Raw genomic sequence first — 18,480 nt, 5'->3', positions numbered from 1 at the left:
TACTGCAGTACAAATATTACTCAAGACTTAATGCAGTACAAATGTTACTCAGGTAAGAGAGTTACTGCAGTACAAATGTTACTCAAGTTAGAGACTGTTACTGCAATACAAATATTTCACCCTGGAGAGACTCAGACACAAAAGCAGAAAAGATGTTTTAGCGAACTTTATTGCAAAGTTTATTTGGCGCTCAGACCCCGGTGGAAGGCGGAGCCATCATGGGCCCTCCATGATCTGATTGAATTAGATACCTTCCCCCCGGAGCCTGGAGACTGGTGTGTCCCCCCGGAGCCTGGAGCCTGGTGGTGGTAGATGTGTAGAGAAGGTTGAGGATGAGGGGAATGCAGAGGAGGAGGAGGGGAGGTGGTGGGTCGCAGGACGGTTTGAAGCGACTGAACCATCAGCCTGAGGCTTAAAGCGACCGCCTGGTGCTGATTAGAGCGGGAGGAGTCACTGAGAGCGTTGATTGGTGATGAGGAGCAGGTGTAGGGGCCATGACACGGACGTCCCCCGTCCTTTCACCCTCCTTCTGTCCTTTCACCCTCCTTCTGTCCTTTCACCCTCCTTCTGTCCTTTCACCCTCCTTCTGTCCTTTCACCCTCCTTCTGTCCTTTCACCCTCCTTCTGTCCTTTCACCCTCCTTCTGTCCTTTCACCCTCCTTCTGTCCTTTCACCCTCCTTCTGTCCTTTTACCATCCTTCTGTCCTTACACCCTCCTTCTGTCCTTTCACCCTCCTTCTGTCCTTTCACCCTCCTTCTGTCCTTTTACCATCCTTCTGTCCTTTCACCCTCCTTCTGTCCTTTCACCCTCCTTCTGTCCTTTCACCCTCCTTCTGTCCTTACACCCTCCTTCTGTCCTTTCACCCTCCTTCTGTCCTTTCACCCTCCTTCTGTCCTTTTACCATCCTTCTGTCCTTACACCCTCCTTCTGTCCTTTCACCCTCCTTCTGTCCTTACACCCTCCTTCTGTCCTTTCACCCTCCTTCTGTCCTTTTACCATCCTTCTGTCCTTACACCCTCCTTCTGTCCTTTCACCCTCCTTCTGTCCTTTCACCCTCCTTCTGTCCTTACACCCTCCTTCTGTCCTTTCACCCTCCTTCTGTCCTTTTACCATCCTTCTGTCCTTACACCCTCCTTCTGTCCTTTCACCCTCCTTCTGTCCTTTCACCCTCCTTCTGTCCTTTCACCCTCCTTCTGTCCTTACACCCTCCTTCTGTCCTTTCACCCTCCTTCTGTCCTTTTACCATCCTTCTGTCCTTACACCCTCCTTCTGTCCTTTCACCCGCCTTATGTCCTTTCACCCTCCTTCTGTCCTTTCACCCTCCTTCTGTCCTTTCACCCTCCTTCTGTCCTTTCACCCTCCTTCTGTCCTTACACCCTCCTTCTGTCCTTACACCCTCCTTCTGTCCTTTCACCCTCCTTCTGTCCTTTCACCCTCCTTCTGTCCTTTCACCCTCCTTCTGTCCTTTTACCATCCTTCTGTCCTTTCATCCTCCTTCTGTCCTTTCACCCTCCTTCTGTCCTTACACCCTCCTTCTGTCCTTTCACCCTCCTTCTGTCCTTTCACCCTCCTTCTGTCCTTTCACCCTCCTTCTGTCCTTATACCATCCTTCTGTCCTTACACCCTCCTTCTGTCCTTTCACCCTCCTTCTGTCCTTTCACCCTCCTTCTGTCCTTTCACCCTCCTTCTGTCCTTTCACCCTCCTTCTGTCCTTACACCCTCCTTCTGTCCTTTCACCCTCCTTCTGTCCTTTTACCATCCTTCTGTCCTTACACCCTCCTTCTGTCCTTTCACCCTCCTTATGTCCTTTCACCCTCCTTCTGTCCTTTCACCCTCCTTCTGTCCTTTCACCCTCCTTCTGTCCTTTCACCCTCCTTCTGTCCTTTCACCCTCCTTCTGTCCTTACACCCTCCTTCTGTCCTTACACCCTCCTTCTGTCCTTTCACCCTCCTTCTGTCCTTTCACCCTCCTTCTGTCCTTTCACCCTCCTTCTGTCCTTTCACCCTCCTTCTGTCCTTTTACCATCCTTCTGTCCTTTCATCCTCCTTCTGTCCTTTCACCCTCCTTCTGTCCTTACACCCTCCTTCTGTCCTTTCACCCTCCTTCTGTCCTTACACCCTCCTTCTGTCCTTTCACCCTCCTTCTGTCCTTTCACCCTCCTTCTGTCCTTTCACCCTCCTTCTGTCCTTATACCATCCTTCTGTCCTTACACCCTCCTTCTGTCCTTTCACCCTCCTTCTGTCCTTTCACCCTCCTTCTGTCCTTACACCCTCCTTCTGTCCTTTCACCCTCCTTCTGTCCTTTCACCCTCCTTCTGTCCTTTCACCCTCCTTCTGTCCTTTCACCCTCCTTCTGTCCTTTTACCATCCTTCTGTCCTTACACCCTCCTTCTGTCCTTTCACCCTCCTTCTGTCCTTTCACCCTCCTTCTGTCCTTTTACCATCCTTCTGTCCTTTCACCCTCCTTCTGTCCTTTCACCCTCCTTCTGTCCTTTCACCCTCCTTCTGTCCTTTCACCCTCCTTCTGTCCTTTTACCATCCTTCTGTCCTTTCATCCTCCTTCTGTCCTTTTACCCTCCTTCTGTCCTTTCACCCTCCTTCTGTCCTTTCACCCTCCTTCTGTCCTTACACCCTCCTTCTGTCCTTTCACCCTCCTTCTGTCCTTACACCCTCCTTCTGTCCTTTCACCCTCCTTCTGTCCTTTTACCATCCTTCTGTCCTTACACCCTCCTTCTGTCCTTTCACCCGCCTTATGTCCTTTCACCCTCCTTCTGTCCTTTCACCCTCCTTCTGTCCTTACACCCTCCTTCTGTCCTTACACCCTCCTTCTGTCCTTTCACCCTCCTTCTGTCCTTTCACCCTCCTTCTGTCCTTTCACCCTCCTTCTGTCCTTTTACCATCCTTCTGTCCTTTCATCCTCCTTCTGTCCTTTCACCCTCCTTCTGTCCTTACACCCTCCTTCTGTCCTTTCACCCTCCTTCTGTCCTTTCACCCTCCTTCTGTCCTTTCACCCTCCTTCTGTCCTTATACCATCCTTCTGTCCTTACACCCTCCTTCTGTCCTTTCACCCTCCTTCTGTCCTTTCACCCTCCTTCTGTCCTTTCACCCTCCTTCTGTCCTTACACCCTCCTTCTGTCCTTTCACCCTCCTTCTGTCCTTTTACCATCCTTCTGTCCTTACACCCTCCTTCTGTCCTTTCACCCTCCTTATGTCCTTTCACCCTCCTTCTGTCCTTTCACCCTCCTTCTGTCCTTTCACCCTCCTTCTGTCCTTTCACCCTCCTTCTGTCCTTACACCCTCCTTCTGTCCTTTCACCCTCCTTCTGTCCTTACACCCTCCTTCTGTCCTTACACCCTCCTTCTGTCCTTTCACCCTCCTTCTGTCCTTTCACCCTCCTTCTGTCCTTTCACCCTCCTTCTGTCCTTTTACCATCCTTCTGTCCTTTCATCCTCCTTCTGTCCTTTCACCCTCCTTCTGTCCTTACACCCTCCTTCTGTCCTTTCACCCTCCTTCTGTCCTTACACCCTCCTTCTGTCCTTTCACCCTCCTTCTGTCCTTTCACCCTCCTTCTGTCCTTTCACCCTCCTTCTGTCCTTACACCCTCCTTCTGTCCTTTCACCCTCCTTCTGTCCTTTCACCCTCCTTCTGTCCTTTCACCCTCCTTCTGTCCTTTTACCATCCTTCTGTCCTTACACCCTCCTTCTGTCCTTTCACCCTCCTTCTGTCCTTACACCCTCCTTCTGTCCTTTCACCCTCCTTCTGTCCATACACCCTCCTTCTGTCCTTTCACCCTCCTTCTGTCCTTTCACCCTCCTTCTGTCCTTTCACCCTCCTTCTGTCCTTACACCCTCCTTCTGTCCTTTCACCCTCCTTCTGTCCTTTCACCCTCCTTCTGTCCTTTCACCCTCCTTCTGTCCTTTTACCATCCTTCTGTCCTTACACCCTCCTTCTGTCCTTTCACCCTCCTTCTGTCCTTTCACCCTCCTTCTGTCCTTTCACCCTCCTTCTGTCCTTTTACCATCCTTCTGTCCTTTCACCCTCCTTCTGTCCTTTCACCCTCCTTCTGTCCTTTCACCATCCTTCTGTCCTTTCACCCTCCTTCTGTCCTTTTACCATCCTTCTGTCCTTTCATCCTCCTTCTGTCCTTTCACCCTCCTTCTGTCCTTTCACCCTCCTTCTGTCCTTTTACCATCCTTCTGTCCTTACACCCTCCTTCTGTCCTTTCACCCGCCTTATGTCCTTTCACCCTCCTTCTGTCCTTTCACCCTCCTTCTGTCCTTACACCCTCCTTCTGTCCTTACACCCTCCTTCTGTCCTTTCACCCTCCTTCTGTCCTTTCACCCTCCTTCTGTCCTTTCACCCTCCTTCTGTCCTTTTACCATCCTTCTGTCCTTTCATCCTCCTTCTGTCCTTTCACCCTCCTTCTGTCCTTACACCCTCCTTCTGTCCTTTCACCCTCCTTCTGTCCTTTCACCCTCCTTCTGTCCTTTCACCCTCCTTCTGTCCTTATACCATCCTTCTGTCCTTACACCCTCCTTCTGTCCTTTCACCCTCCTTCTGTCCTTTCACCCTCCTTCTGTCCTTTCACCCTCCTTCTGTCCTTACACCCTCCTTCTGTCCTTTCACCCTCCTTCTGTCCTTTTACCATCCTTCTGTCCTTACACCCTCCTTCTGTCCTTTCACCCTCCTTATGTCCTTTCACCCTCCTTCTGTCCTTTCACCCTCCTTCTGTCCTTTCACCCTCCTTCTGTCCTTTCACCCTCCTTCTGTCCTTACACCCTCCTTCTGTCCTTTCACCCTCCTTCTGTCCCTCCTTCTGTCCTTTCACCCTCCTTCTGTCCTTTCACCCTCCTTCTGTCCTTTCACCCTCCTTCTGTCCTTTCATCCTCCTTCTGTCCTTTCACCCTCCTTCTGTCCTTACACCCTCCTTCTGTCCTTTCACCCTCCTTCTGTCCTTACACCCTCCTTCTGTCCTTTCACCCTCCTTCTGTCCTTTCACCCTCCTTCTGTCCTTTCACCCTCCTTCTGTCCTTATACCATCCTTCTGTCCTTACACCCTCCTTCTGTCCTTTCACCCTCCTTCTGTCCTTTCACCCTCCTTCTGTCCTTACACCCTCCTTCTGTCCTTTCACCCTCCTTCTGTCCTTTCACCCTCCTTCGGTCCTTTCACCCTCCTTCTGTCCTTTTACCATCCTTCTGTCCTTACACCCTCCTTCTGTCCTTTCACCCTCCTTCTGTCCTTTCACCCTCCTTCTGTCCTTTTACCATCCTTCTGTCCTTTCACCCTCCTTCTGTCCTTTCACCCTCCTTCTGTCCTTTCACCCTCCTTCTGTCCTTCCACCCTCCTTCTGTCCTTTCACCCTCCTTCTGTCCTTTCATCCTCCTTCTGTCCTTTCACCCTCCTTCTGTCCTTTCACCCTCCTTCTGTCCTTTCACCCTCCTTCTGTCCTTTCATCCTCCTTCTGTCCTTTCACCCTCCTTCTGTCCTTTCACCCTCCTTCTGTCCTTTCACCCTCCTTCTGTCCTTACACCCTCCTTCTGTCCTTTCACCCTCCTTCTGTCCTTACACCCTCCTTCTGTCCTTTCACTCACAATATTACTCAAGAGTTACTGCAGTACAAATATTATTCAGGTAAGAGAGTTATTGCAGTACAGCTATTAGTCAAGAGTTACTGCAGTACAAATATTAGTCAAGAATTACTGCAGTACAAATATTACTCAGGTAAGAGAGTTACTGCAGTACAAATATTAGTCAAGTAAGACTGTTACTGCAGTACAAATATTACTCAAGACTTACTGCAGTACAAATATTACTCAGGTAAGAGACTTACTGCAGTACAAATATTAGTCAAGTGAGATAGTTACTGCAGTACAAATATTACTCAAGAGTTACTGCAGTACAAATATTACTCAAGTAAGAGACTGTTACTGCAGTACAAATATTACTCAAGAGTTACTGCAGTACAAATATTACTCAAGTAAGAGACTGTTACTGCAGTACAAATATTACTCAAGTAAAAGTGTCAGAAAGTTACTCCAATAAGTACAGTTTATTGAAAAAGTTACTCAAGTAAAAGTAACTGAGTACTTCTTCCTTTGACCATAACACAGTGTGAACCACAAACCTCCTGGTCACGAGGCGTCAAAGTGAAACTGTGACTCGTATTAAAGTACATTTCAGTTGCAGAGTACGAGCCGCTTCCCCGGAGATGGCGCCTCCCCATCGTCACGGAGACGGCGTGCGGCGGCCATGTTGGAGTCTGTGGGCGGCGTCCACCGTTTCCTGAATCAGACACTGACAAAAGCCGTACAAGACGAGAGCGAGAAGAGTGAGAGGGACGAGGCTAACGAGGGCCACGCCCAGCCACAAACGAGCCGTCATCAACAGGTATATGCCCAGAGGAAGAGAGGAGAAGTAGACCTGAGGAGAACAAAGAAGATCAGAGAGGAGAACAAAGAAGATCAGAGAGGAGAAGTAGAGCTGAGGAGAACAAAGAAGATCAGAGAGGAGAACAAAGAAGAGAACAAAGAAGATCAGAGAGGAGAAGTAGAGCTGAGGAGAACAAAGAAGATCAGAGAGGAGAACAAAGAAGAGAACAAAGAAGATCAGAGAGGAGAACAAAGAAGAGAACAAAGAAGATCAGAGAGGAGAAGTAGAGCTGAGGAGAACAAAGAAGATCAGAGAGGAGAACAAAGAAGAGAACAAAGAAGATCAGAGAGGAGAAGTAGACCTGAGGAGAAAAAAGAAGATCAGAGAGGAGAACAAAGAAGATCAGAGAGGAGAAGTAGAGCTGAGGAGAACAAAGAAGATCAGAGAGGAGAACAAAGAAGATCAGAGAGGAGAAGTAGACCTGAGGAGAACAAAGAAGATCAGAGAGGAGAACAAAGAAGATCAGAGAGGAGAAGTAGAGCTGAGGAGAACAAAGAAGATCAGAGAGGAGAACAAAGAAGAGAACAAAGAAGATCAGAGAGGAGAAGTAGACCTGAGGAGAACAAAGAAGATCAGAGAGGAGAACAAAGAGAACAAAGAAGATCAGAGAGGAGAAGTAGACCTGAGGAGAACAAAGAAGATCAGAGAGGAGAAGTAGACCTGAGGAGAACAAAGAAGATCAGAGAGGAGAACAAAGAAGATCAGAGAGGAGAAGTAGAGCTGAGGAGAACAAAGAAGATCAGAGAGGAGAACAAAGAAGAGAACAAAGAAGATCAGAGAGGAGAAGTAGACCTGAGGAGAACAAAGAAGATCAGAGAGGAGAACAAAGAAGAGAACAAAGAAGATCAGAGAGGAGAAGTAGAGCTGAGGAGAACAAAGAAGATCAGAGAGGAGAACAAAGAAGAGAACAAAGAAGATCAGAGAGGAGAAGTAGACCTGAGGAGAACAAAGAAGATCAGAGAGGAGAACAAAGAAGATAAGAGAGGAGAACAAAGAAGATCAGAGATGAGAACAAAGAAGATCAGAGATGAGAACAAAGAAGAGAACAAAGAAGATCAGAGAGGAGAAGTAGACCTGAGGAGAACAAAGAAGATCAGAGAGGAGAACAAAGAAGAGAACAAAGAAGATCAGAGAGGAGAAGTAGACCTGAGGAGAACATAGAAGATCAGAGAGGAGAACAAAGAAGAGAACAAAGAAGATCAGAGAGGAGAAGTAGACCTGAGGAGAACATAGAAGATCAGAGAGGAGAACAAAGAAGAGAACAAAGAAGATCAGAGAGGAGAAGTAGACCTGAGGAGAACAAAGAAGATCAGAGAGGAGAACAAAGAAGATCAGAGAGGAGAAGTAGAGCTGAGGAGAACAAAGAAGATCAGAGAGGAGAACAAAGAAGAGAACAAAGAAGATCAGAGAGGAGAAGTAGAGCTGAGGAGAACAAAGAAGATCAGAGAGGAGAACAAAGAAGAGAACAAAGAAGATCAGAGAGGAGAACAAAGAAGAGAACAAAGAAGATCAGAGAGGAGAAGTAGAGCTGAGGAGAACAAAGAAGATCAGAGAGGAGAACAAAGAAGAGAACAAAGAAGATCAGAGAGGAGAAGTAGACCTGAGGAGAAAAAAGAAGATCAGAGAGGAGAACAAAGAAGATCAGAGAGGAGAAGTAGAGCTGAGGAGAACAAAGAAGATCAGAGAGGAGAACAAAGAAGATCAGAGAGGAGAAGTAGACCTGAGGAGAACAAAGAAGATCAGAGAGGAGAACAAAGAAGATCAGAGAGGAGAAGTAGAGCTGAGGAGAACAAAGAAGATCAGAGAGGAGAACAAAGAAGAGAACAAAGAAGATCAGAGAGGAGAAGTAGACCTGAGGAGAACAAAGAAGATCAGAGAGGAGAACAAAGAAGAGAACAAAGAAGATCAGAGAGGAGAAGTAGACCTGAGGAGAACAAAGAAGATCAGAGAGGAGAAGTAGACCTGAGGAGAACAAAGAAGATCAGAGAGGAGAACAAAGAAGATCAGAGAGGAGAAGTAGAGCTGAGGAGAACAAAGAAGATCAGAGAGGAGAACAAAGAAGAGAACAAAGAAGATCAGAGAGAAGAAGTAGACCTGAGGAGAACAAAGAAGATCAGAGAGGAGAACAAAGAAGAGAACAAAGAAGATCAGAGAGGAGAAGTAGAGCTGAGGAGAACAAAGAAGATCAGAGAGGAGAACAAAGAAGAGAACAAAGAAGATCAGAGAGGAGAAGTAGACCTGAGGAGAACAAAGAAGATCAGAGAGGAGAACAAAGAAGATAAGAGAGGAGAACAAAGAAGATCAGAGATGAGAACAAAGAAGATCAGAGATGAGAACAAAGAAGAGAACAAAGAAGATCAGAGAGGAGAAGTAGACCTGAGGAGAACAAAGAAGATCAGAGAGGAGAACAAAGAAGAGAACAAAGAAGATCAGAGAGGAGAAGTAGACCTGAGGAGAACATAGAAGATCAGAGAGGAGAACAAAGAAGAGAACAAAGAAGATCAGAGAGGAGAAGTAGACCTGAGGAGAACATAGAAGATCAGAGAGGAGAACAAAGAAGAGAACAAAGAAGATCAGAGAGAAGAAGTAGACCTGAGGAGAACAAAGAAGATCAGAGAGGAGAACAAAGAAGAGAACAAAGAAGATCAGAGAGGAGAACAAAGAAGATCAGAGAGGAGAACAAAGAAGATCAGAGAGGAGAACAAAGAAGATCAGAGATGAGAACAAAGAAGAGAACAAAGAAGATCAGAGAGGAGAAAAAAGAAGATCAGAGAGGAGAAGTAGACCTGAGGAGAACATAGAAGATCAGAGAGGAGAACAAAGAAGAGAACAAAGAAGATCAGAGAGGAGAAGTAGACCTGAGGAGAACATAGAAGATCAGAGAGGAGAACAAAGAAGAGAACAAAGAAGATCAGAGAGGAGAAGTAGACCTGAGGAGAACAAAGAAGATTAGAGAGGAGAACAAAGAAGAGAACAAAGAAGATCAGAGAGGAGAACAAAGAAGATCAGAGAGGAGAACAAAGAAGATCAGAGGAGAAGTAGACCTGAGGAGAACAAAGAAGATCAGAGAGGAGAACAAAGAAGAGAACAAAGAAGATCAGAGAGGAGAAGTAGACCTGAGGAGAACATAGAAGATCAGAGAGGAGAACAAAGAAGAGAACAAAGAAGATCAGAGAGGAGAAGTAGACCTGAGGAGAACATAGAAGATCAGAGAGGAGAACAAAGAAGAGAACAAAGAAGATCAGAGAGGAGAAGTAGACCTGAGGAGAACAAAGAAGATCAGAGAGGAGAAAAAATAAGAGAACAAAGAAGATCAGAGAGGAGAATAAAGAAGATCAGAGAGGAGAACAAAGAAGATCAGAGATGAGAACAAAGAAGATCAGAGATGAGAACAAAGAAGAGAACAAAGAAGATCAGAGAGGAGAACAAAGAAGATCAGAGAGGAGAAGTAGACCTGAGGAGAACAAAGAAGATCAGAGAGGAGAACAAAGAAGATCAGAGGAGAAGTAGACCTGAGGAGAACAAAGAAGATCAGAGAGGAGAACAAAGAAGATCAGATGAGAAGTAGAGCTGAGGAGAACAAAGAAGATCAGAGAGGAGAACAAAGAAGAGAACAAAGAAGATCAGAGAGGAGAACAAAGAAGATCAGAGAGGAGAAGTAGACCTGAGGAGAACAAAGAAGATCTGACAGGAGAACAAAGAAAATCAGAGGAGAAGTAGAGCTGAGGGGAACAAAGAAGATCAGAGAGGAGAACAAAGAAGATCAGAGAGGAGAAGTAGACCTGAGGAGAACAAAGAAGATCAGAGAGGAGAACAAAGAAGATCAGAGAGGAGAGTTAGACCTGAGGAGAACAAAGAAGATCAGAGAGGAGAGGTAGACCTGAGGAGAACAAAGAAGATCAGATAGGAGAACAAAGAAGATCAGAGAGGAGAAGAAGACCTGATAAGAACAAAGAAGATCAGAGAGGAGAACAAAGAAGATCAGAGAGGAGAAGAAGACCTGATAAGAACAAAGAAGATCAGAGAGGAGAAGTAGACCTGAGGAGAACAAAGAAGATCAGTAGAGGACTTAAACGACACGTTCTTAGAATGAACCAGAGACAATTTACACACAACAAACAACCAAACTGCTGGTGCCCCAAAGATGAAGTAAATTGGATGAGTTTTGGCCCTTGTTTACAGTCTGGTTTCTAGGCAACAGCCGTGTCACATTATAAACTTGACTAACTCAAACTGGAGACCAAACATTTGTCTGAAATACGTGTTTTCATGCGACTGATACGTACCATGCAGAGCGCCCCCAGCAGGCAGCGCGGCACACTGCGGCTCGTCCAGCTCTGGCTCTTTGGCAGATACGAGTGGGCGGAGCCTGGAGGTCGGCACACAGCACTGAGCATGCTCAGTGACGAGCTCGAGTCTTCAGGGACCTCCAGCACCGAGATGAGCAGACAGTCCGAGTCTAGACCAGGACCAGCACCAGAAACAAGACCAGGTTTAGACCAGGACCAGCACCAGAAACAAGACCAGGTTTAGACCAGGACCAGCACCAGAAACAAGACCAGGTTTAGACCAGGACCAGCACCAGAAACAAGACCAGGTTTAGACCAGGACCAGCACCAGAAACAAGACCAGGCTTAGACCAGGACCAGGACCAGAAACAAGACCAGGTTTAGACCAGGACCAGAAACAAGACCAGGTTTAGACCAGGACCAGAAACAAGACCAGGTTTAGACCAGGACCAGCACCAGAAACAAGACCAGGCTTAGACCAGGACCAGGACCAGAAACAAGACCAGGCTTAGACCAGGACCAGGACCAGAAACAAGACCAGGCTTAGACCAGGACCAGGACCAGAAACAAGACCAGGCTTAGACCAGGACCAGGACCAGAAACAAGACCAGGCTTAGACCAGGACCAGAAACAAGACCAGGTTTAGACCAGGACCAGCACCAGAAACAAGACCAGGCTTAGACCAGGACCAGGACCAGAAACAAGACCAGGCTTAGACCAGGACCAGGACCAGAAACAAGACCAGGCTTAGACCAGGACCAGGACCAGAAACAAGACCAGGTTTAGACCAGGACCAGCACCAGAAACAAGACCAGGTTTAGACCAGGACCAGGACCAGAAACAAGACCAGGCTTAGACCAGGACCAGAAACAAGACCAGGTTTAGACCAGGACCAGCACCAGAAACAAGACCAGGCTTAGACCAGGACCAGGACCAGAAACAAGACCAGGCTTAGACCAGGACCAGCACCAGAAACAAGACCAGGTTTAGACCAGGACCAGCACCAGAAACAAGACCAGGTTTAGACCAGGACCAGGACCAGAAACAAGACCAGGTTTAGACCAGGACCAGCACCAGAAACAAGACCAGGTTTAGACCAGGACCAGCACCAGAAACAAGACCAGGTTTAGACCAGGACCAGGACCAGAAACAAGACCAGGTTTAGACCAGGACCAGGACCAGAAACAAGACCAGGTTTAGACCAGGACCAGGACCAGAAACAAGGCCAGGTTTAGACCAGGACCAGGACCAGAAACAAGACCAGGCTTAGACCAGGACCAGCACCAGAAACAAGACCAGGTTTAGACCAGGACCAGCACCAGAAACAAGACCAGGCTTAGACCAGGACCAGAAACAAGACCAGGTTTAGACCAGGACCAGAAACAAGACCAGGTTTAGACCAGGACCAGCACCAGAAACAAGACCAGGTTTAGACCAGGACCAGCACCAGAAACAAGACCAGGTTTAGACCAGGACCAGGACCAGAAACAAGACCAGGTTTAGACCAGGACCAGCACCAGAAACAAGACCAGGTTTAGACCAGGACCAGCACCAGAAACAAGACCAGGTTTAGACCAGGACCAGGACCAGAAACAAGACCAGGTTTAGACCAGGACCAGGACCAGAAACAAGGCCAGGTTTAGACCAGGACCAGGACCAGAAACAAGACCAGGCTTAGACCAGGACCAGCACCAGAAACAAGACCAGGTTTAGACCAGGACCAGCACCAGAAACAAGACCAGGCTTAGACCAGGACCAGAAACAAGACCAGGTTTAGACCAGGACCAGAAACAAGACCAGGTTTAGACCAGGACCAGCACCAGAAACAAGACCAGGTTTAGACCAGGACCAGCACCAGAAACAAGACCAGGCTTAGACCAGGACCAGGACCAGAAACAAGACCAGGTTTAGACCAGGACCAGAAACAAGACCAGGTTTAGACCAGGACCAGAAACAAGACCAGGTTTAGACCAGGACCAGCACCAGAAACAAGACCAGGCTTAGACCAGGACCAGGACCAGAAACAAGACCAGGCTTAGACCAGGACCAGGACCAGAAACAAGACCAGGCTTAGACCAGGACCAGGACCAGAAACAAGACCAGGCTTAGACCAGGACCAGGACCAGAAACAAGACCAGGCTTAGACCAGGACCAGAAACAAGACCAGGTTTAGACCAGGACCAGGACCAGAAACAAGACCAGGCTTAGACCAGGACCAGCACCAGAAACAAGACCAGGTTTAGACCAGGACCAGCACCAGAAACAAGACCAGGTTTAGACCAGGACCAGGACCAGAAACAAGACCAGGTTTAGACCAGGACCAGCACCAGAAACAAGACCAGGTTTAGACCAGGACCAGCACCAGAAACAAGACCAGGTTTAGACCAGGACCAGGACCAGAAACAAGACCAGGTTTAGACCAGGACCAGGACCAGAAACAAGACCAGGTTTAGACCAGGACCAGGACCAGAAACAAGGCCAGGTTTAGACCAGGACCAGGACCAGAAACAAGACCAGGCTTAGACCAGGACCAGCACCAGAAACAAGACCAGGTTTAGACCAGGACCAGCACCAGAAACAAGACCAGGCTTAGACCAGGACCAGAAACAAGACCAGGTTTAGACCAGGACCAGAAACAAGACCAGGTTTAGACCAGGACCAGCACCAGAAACAAGACCAGGTTTAGACCAGGACCAGAAACAAGACCAGGTTTAGACCAGGACCAGAAACAAGACCAGGTTTAGACCAGGACCAGGACCAGAAACAAGACCAGGTTTAGACCAGGACCAGGACCAGAAACAAGACCAGGTTTAGACCAGGACCAGGACCAGAAACAAGGCCAGGTTTAGACCAGGACCAGGACCAGAAACAAGACCAGGTTTAGACCAGGACCAGGACCAGAAACAAGACCAGGCTTAGACCAGGACCAGCACCAGAAACAAGACCAGGCTTAGACCAGGACCAGGACCAGAAACAAGACCAGGCTTAGACCAGGACCAGGACCAGAAACAACACCAGGCTTAGACCAGGACCAGCACCAGAAACAAGACCAGGTTTAGACCAGGACCAGCACCAGAAACAAGACCAGGTTTAGACCAGGACCAGGACCAGAAACAAGACCAGGTTTAGACCAGGACCAGCACCAGAAACAAGACCAGGTTTAGACCAGGACCAGGACCAGAAACAAGACCAGGTTTAGACCAGGACCAGGACCAGAAACAAGACCAGGTTTAGACCAGGACCAGGACCAGAAACAAGGCCAGGTTTAGACCAGGACCAGGACCAGAGGGCAGAATGTATCTGTGTGTGTGATTTGTGTGTTTACCTGAGAGAGAGGCGGGGCTTAGCAGGATCTCTCCAGACCCGGCTTCAGTCCTGGTCTCAGTCCTGGTTTCCGCTCGGGCCGGGATCCTGGTTGGGAGCCGTGTTTTCCTCTGAAACTGGTGTTTGATCAGAATTGAGAGGATCTGTGTGTCCTCCTGCATTAGCCAGAGCTGCAGAGACAGAGAGGTCACTGCAGGGGGCGCTGTCACTGCAGGGGGCCCTGTCACTGCAGGGGGCCCTGTCACACTGCAGGGGGCGCTGTCATACAGCAGGGGGCGCTGTCATACTGCAGGGGGCACTGTCATACTGCAGGGGGCACTGTCACACTGCAGGGGGCACTGTCACACTGCAGGGGGCACTGTCACACTGCAGGGGGCGCTGTCACACTGCAGGGGGCACTGTCACTGCAGGGGGCCCTGTCACTGCAGGGGGCCCTGTCACACTGCAGGGGGCGCTGTCACACTGCAGGGGGCCCTGTCACACTGCAGGGGGCACTGTCACACTGCAGGGGGCACTGTCACTGCAGGGGGCACTGTCACTGCAGGGGGCACTGTCACACTGCAGGGGGCGCTGTCACTGCAGGGGGCGCTGTCACACTGCAGGGGGCACTGTCACACTGCAGGGGGCGCTGTCACACTGCAGGGGGCACTGTCACACTGCAGGGGGCACTGTCACACTGCAGGGGGCGCTGTCACACTGCAGGGGGCACTGTCACACTGCAGGGGGCACTGTCACACTGCAGGGGGCGCTGTCACACTGCAGGGGGCACTGTCACACTGCAGGGGGCACTGTCACACTGCAGGGGGCGCTGTCACACTGCAGGGGGCACTGTCACACTGCAGGGGGCACTGTCACACTGCAGGGGGCGCTGTCACACTGCAGGGGGCACTGTCACTGCAGGGGGCACTGTCACTGCAGGGGGCCCTGTCACACTGCAGGGGGCGCTGTCACACTGCAGGGGGCCCTGTCACACTGCAGGGGGCACTGTCACACTGCAGGGGGCACTGTCACTGCAGGGGGCACTGTCACTGCAGGGGGCACTGTCACACTGCAGGGGGCGCTGTCACTGCAGGGGGCGCTGTCACACTGCAGGGGGCACTGTCACACTGCAGGGGGCGCTGTCACACTGCAGGGGGCACTGTCACACTGCAGGGGGCACTGTCACACTGCAGGGGGCGCTGTCACACTGCAGGGGGCACTGTCACACTGCAGGGGGCACTGTCACACTGCAGGGGGCGCTGTCACACTGCAGGGGGCACTGTCACACTGCAGGGGGCACTGTCACACTGCAGGGGGCGCTGTCACACTGCAGGGGGCACTGTCACACTGCAGGGGGCCCTGTCACTGCAGGGGGCCCTGTCACTGCAGGGGGCACTGTCACACTGCAGGGGGCGCTGTCACACTGCAGGGGGCGCTGTCATACTGCAGGGGGCGCTGTCACACTGCAGGGGGCCCTGTCACTGCAGGGGGCACTGTCACACTGCAGGGGGCGCTGTCACACTGCAGGGGGCCCTGTCACTGCAGGGGGCACTGTCACACTGCAGGGGGCGCTGTCATACTGCAGGGGGCGCTGTCACACTGCAGGGGGCACTGTCACACTGCAGGGGGCGCTGTCACACTGCAGGGGGCGCTGTCACACTGCAGGGGGCACTGTCACACTGCAGGGGGCGCTGTCACACTGCAGGGGGCGCTGTCACACTGCAGGGGGCACTGTCACACTGCAGGGGGCACTGTAACACTGCAGGGGGCGCTGTCACACTGCAGGGGGCGCTGTCATACAGCAGGGGGCGCTGTCATACTGCAGGGGGCACTGTCATACTGCAGGGGGCACTGTCACACTGCAGGGGGCACTGTCACACTGCAGGGGGCACTGTCACACTGCAGGGGGCACTGTCACACTGCAGGGGGCGCTGTCACACTGCAGGGGGCGCTGTCACACTGCAGGGGGCACTGTCACACTGCAGGGGGCACTGTCACACTGCAGGGGGCACTGTCATACTGCAGGGGGCACTGTCACACTGCAGGGGGCACTGTCATACAGCAGGGGGCGCTGTCATACTGCAGGGGGCACTGTCATACTGCAGGGGGCACTGTCACACTGCAGGGGGCGCTGTCACACTGCAGGGGGCGCTGTCACACTGCAGGGGGCACTGTCACACTGCAGGGGGCGCTGTCACACTGCAGGGGGCGCTGTCACACTGCAGGGGGCACTGTCACACTGCAGGGGGCACTGTCACACTGCAGGAGGCACTGTCACACTGCAGGGGGCGCTGTCACACTGCAGGGGGCCCTGTCACTGCAGGGGGCACTGTCACACTGCAGGGGGCGCTGTCATACTGCAGGGGGCGCTGTCACACTGCAGGGGGCGCTGTCACACTGCAGGGGGCGCTGTCACACTGCAGGGGGCACTGTCACACTGCAGGGGGCGCTGTCACACTGCAGGGGGCGCTGTCACACTGCAGGGGGCACTGTCACACTGCAGGGGGCACTGTCACACTGCAGGGGGCACTGTCACACTGCAGGGGGCACTGTCACACTGCAGGGGGCACTGTCACACTGCAGGAGGCACTGTCACACTGCATGGAGCACTGTAATACTGCATAATGAAAAGGACAAAATTTGAAAAATCTATCTAAAAATTTTTATGAAATAATAAAGCCAATATTCAGTGACATGTTATGTGATCGTTTCATGTGATCGTGTCATGTGATCACGTTATGTGCTCGCGTCATGTGCTCGCGTCATGTGATCACGTTATGTGCTCGCGTCATGTGCTCGCGTCATGTGATCGCGTCATGTGATCGCGTCATGTGATCGTGTCATGTGATCTTGTCTTGTCATGTGATCACTTTATGTTCTCACGTCATGTGATCACTTTATGTGCTCGCGTCATGTGCTCGCGTCATGTGATTGCGTCATGTGATCGTGTCATGTGATCTTGTCTTGTCATGTGATCTTGTCTTGTCATGTGCTCGCGTCATGTGCTCGCGTCATGTGCTCGCGTCATGTGATCGCGTCATGTGATCGTGTCATGTGATCTTGTCTTGTCATGTGATCTTGTCTTGTCATGTGATCGTGTCATGTGATCACGTCATGTGATCACGTCATGTGCTCGCGTCATGTGCTCGCGTCATGTGATTGCGTCATGTAATCGTGTCATGTGATCTTGTCTTGTCATTTGATCGCGTCATGTGATCGCGTCATGTGATTGCGTCATGTGATCGCGACAGGTAAACACGTCATGTGATCGCGTCATGTGATCGCGTCATGTGATCGCGTCATGTGATCGCGTCGTGAGATCGTGTCATGTGATCGTGTCATGTAATCACGTCATGTGATCGTGTCATGTGATAATGTCATGTGATAATGTCATGTGATCCTGTCATGTGATCCTTTCATGTGATCCTGTCAGGTGATCGTATCATGTGATCGCATCATGTGATCGCGTCATGTGATCGCGTCATGTGATAGCGTCATGTGCTCTTGTCATGTGATCATGTCATGTGATCTCTTCATGTGATCGTGTCATGTGATCGTGTCATGTGATCGCGTCATGTGATCGCATCATCTGAGCGCGTCATGTGAGCGCGTCATGTGATCGTGTCATGTGATCGCGTCATGTGATCGTGTCATGTGATCGTGTCATGTGATCACATCATGTGATACTGTCACGTGATACTGTCACGTGATCGTGTCACGTGATCACGTCACGTGATCACGTCATGTGATCACGTCATTTGATCACGTCATGTGATCGCGTCATGTGATCACGTCATGTGATCACGTCATGTGATCAAGTTATGTGATCGTGTCATGTTCTCGCGCCATGTGCTCGCGTCATGTGATCGTGTCATGTGATCGTGTCATGTGATCGTGTCATGTGATCGTGTCATGTGATCTTGTCTTGTCATGTTTTCACGTCATGTGATCACGTCATGTGATCACGTCTTGTGATAACGTCATGTGATCACATCATGTGATCACGTCATGTGATCACGTTATGTGCTTACTCCATGTGATCACGTCATGTGATCACGTCATGTGATCGTGTCATGTGATCGTGTCATGTGATAGTGTCATGTGATCGCGTCATGTGCCCTTGTCATGTGATCGTGTCATGTGATCGTGTCATGTGATCTTGTCTTGTCATGTGATCGCGTCATGTGATTGCGTCATGTGATCACGTCTTGTGATCACGTCATGTGATCACATCATGTGATCACGTCATGTGATCACGTTATGTGCTTACTCCATGTGATCACGTCATGTGATCGCGTCATGTGATCGTGTCATGTGATCGTGTCATGTGATCGCGTCATGTGCCCTTGTCATGTGATCACGTCATGTGATCGTGTCATGTGATCTTGTCTTGTCATGTGATCGCGTCATGTGATTGCGTCATGTGATCGTGTCATGTGATCACGTTATGTGATCGTG

At 50.3% G+C, this 18,480-nt stretch overlaps 2 protein-coding genes across 4 annotated transcripts in view; both read right to left on the bottom strand.

Annotated features, from left to right (window-relative positions):
• khk (ketohexokinase) overlaps nt 1-18,480 on the bottom strand; it is a 298,699-nt gene that overhangs the window by 167,905 nt on the left and 112,314 nt on the right. The gene's annotated exons all lie outside the window — the stretch shown is intronic.
• Nucleotides 6,188-18,480, bottom strand: part of LOC140347521 (E3 ubiquitin-protein ligase RNF182) — a 28,824-nt gene continuing 16,531 nt past the window's right edge. The window contains exons 4-6 of the mRNA XM_072434008.1: nt 14,045-14,213; nt 10,717-10,889; nt 6,188-6,421 (exon numbers count right to left, since the gene is read on the bottom strand). Of these exons, the coding sequence (XP_072290109.1) occupies nt 6,227-6,421; nt 10,717-10,889; nt 14,045-14,213 (537 nt within the window). The 3' untranslated portion in view covers nt 6,188-6,226. The remainder of the gene's footprint in view (nt 6,422-10,716; nt 10,890-14,044; nt 14,214-18,480) is intronic.

Source organism: Eucyclogobius newberryi, unplaced genomic scaffold (assembly GCF_026437365.1).
Source record: "Eucyclogobius newberryi isolate DKJ021-1_F unplaced genomic scaffold, fEucNew1.0.hap1 SCAF_11, whole genome shotgun sequence".
Classification (NCBI taxonomy): domain Eukaryota; kingdom Metazoa; phylum Chordata; class Actinopteri; order Gobiiformes; family Gobiidae; genus Eucyclogobius; species Eucyclogobius newberryi.
This window is presented reverse-complemented; position numbering and strand designations above follow the sequence as displayed.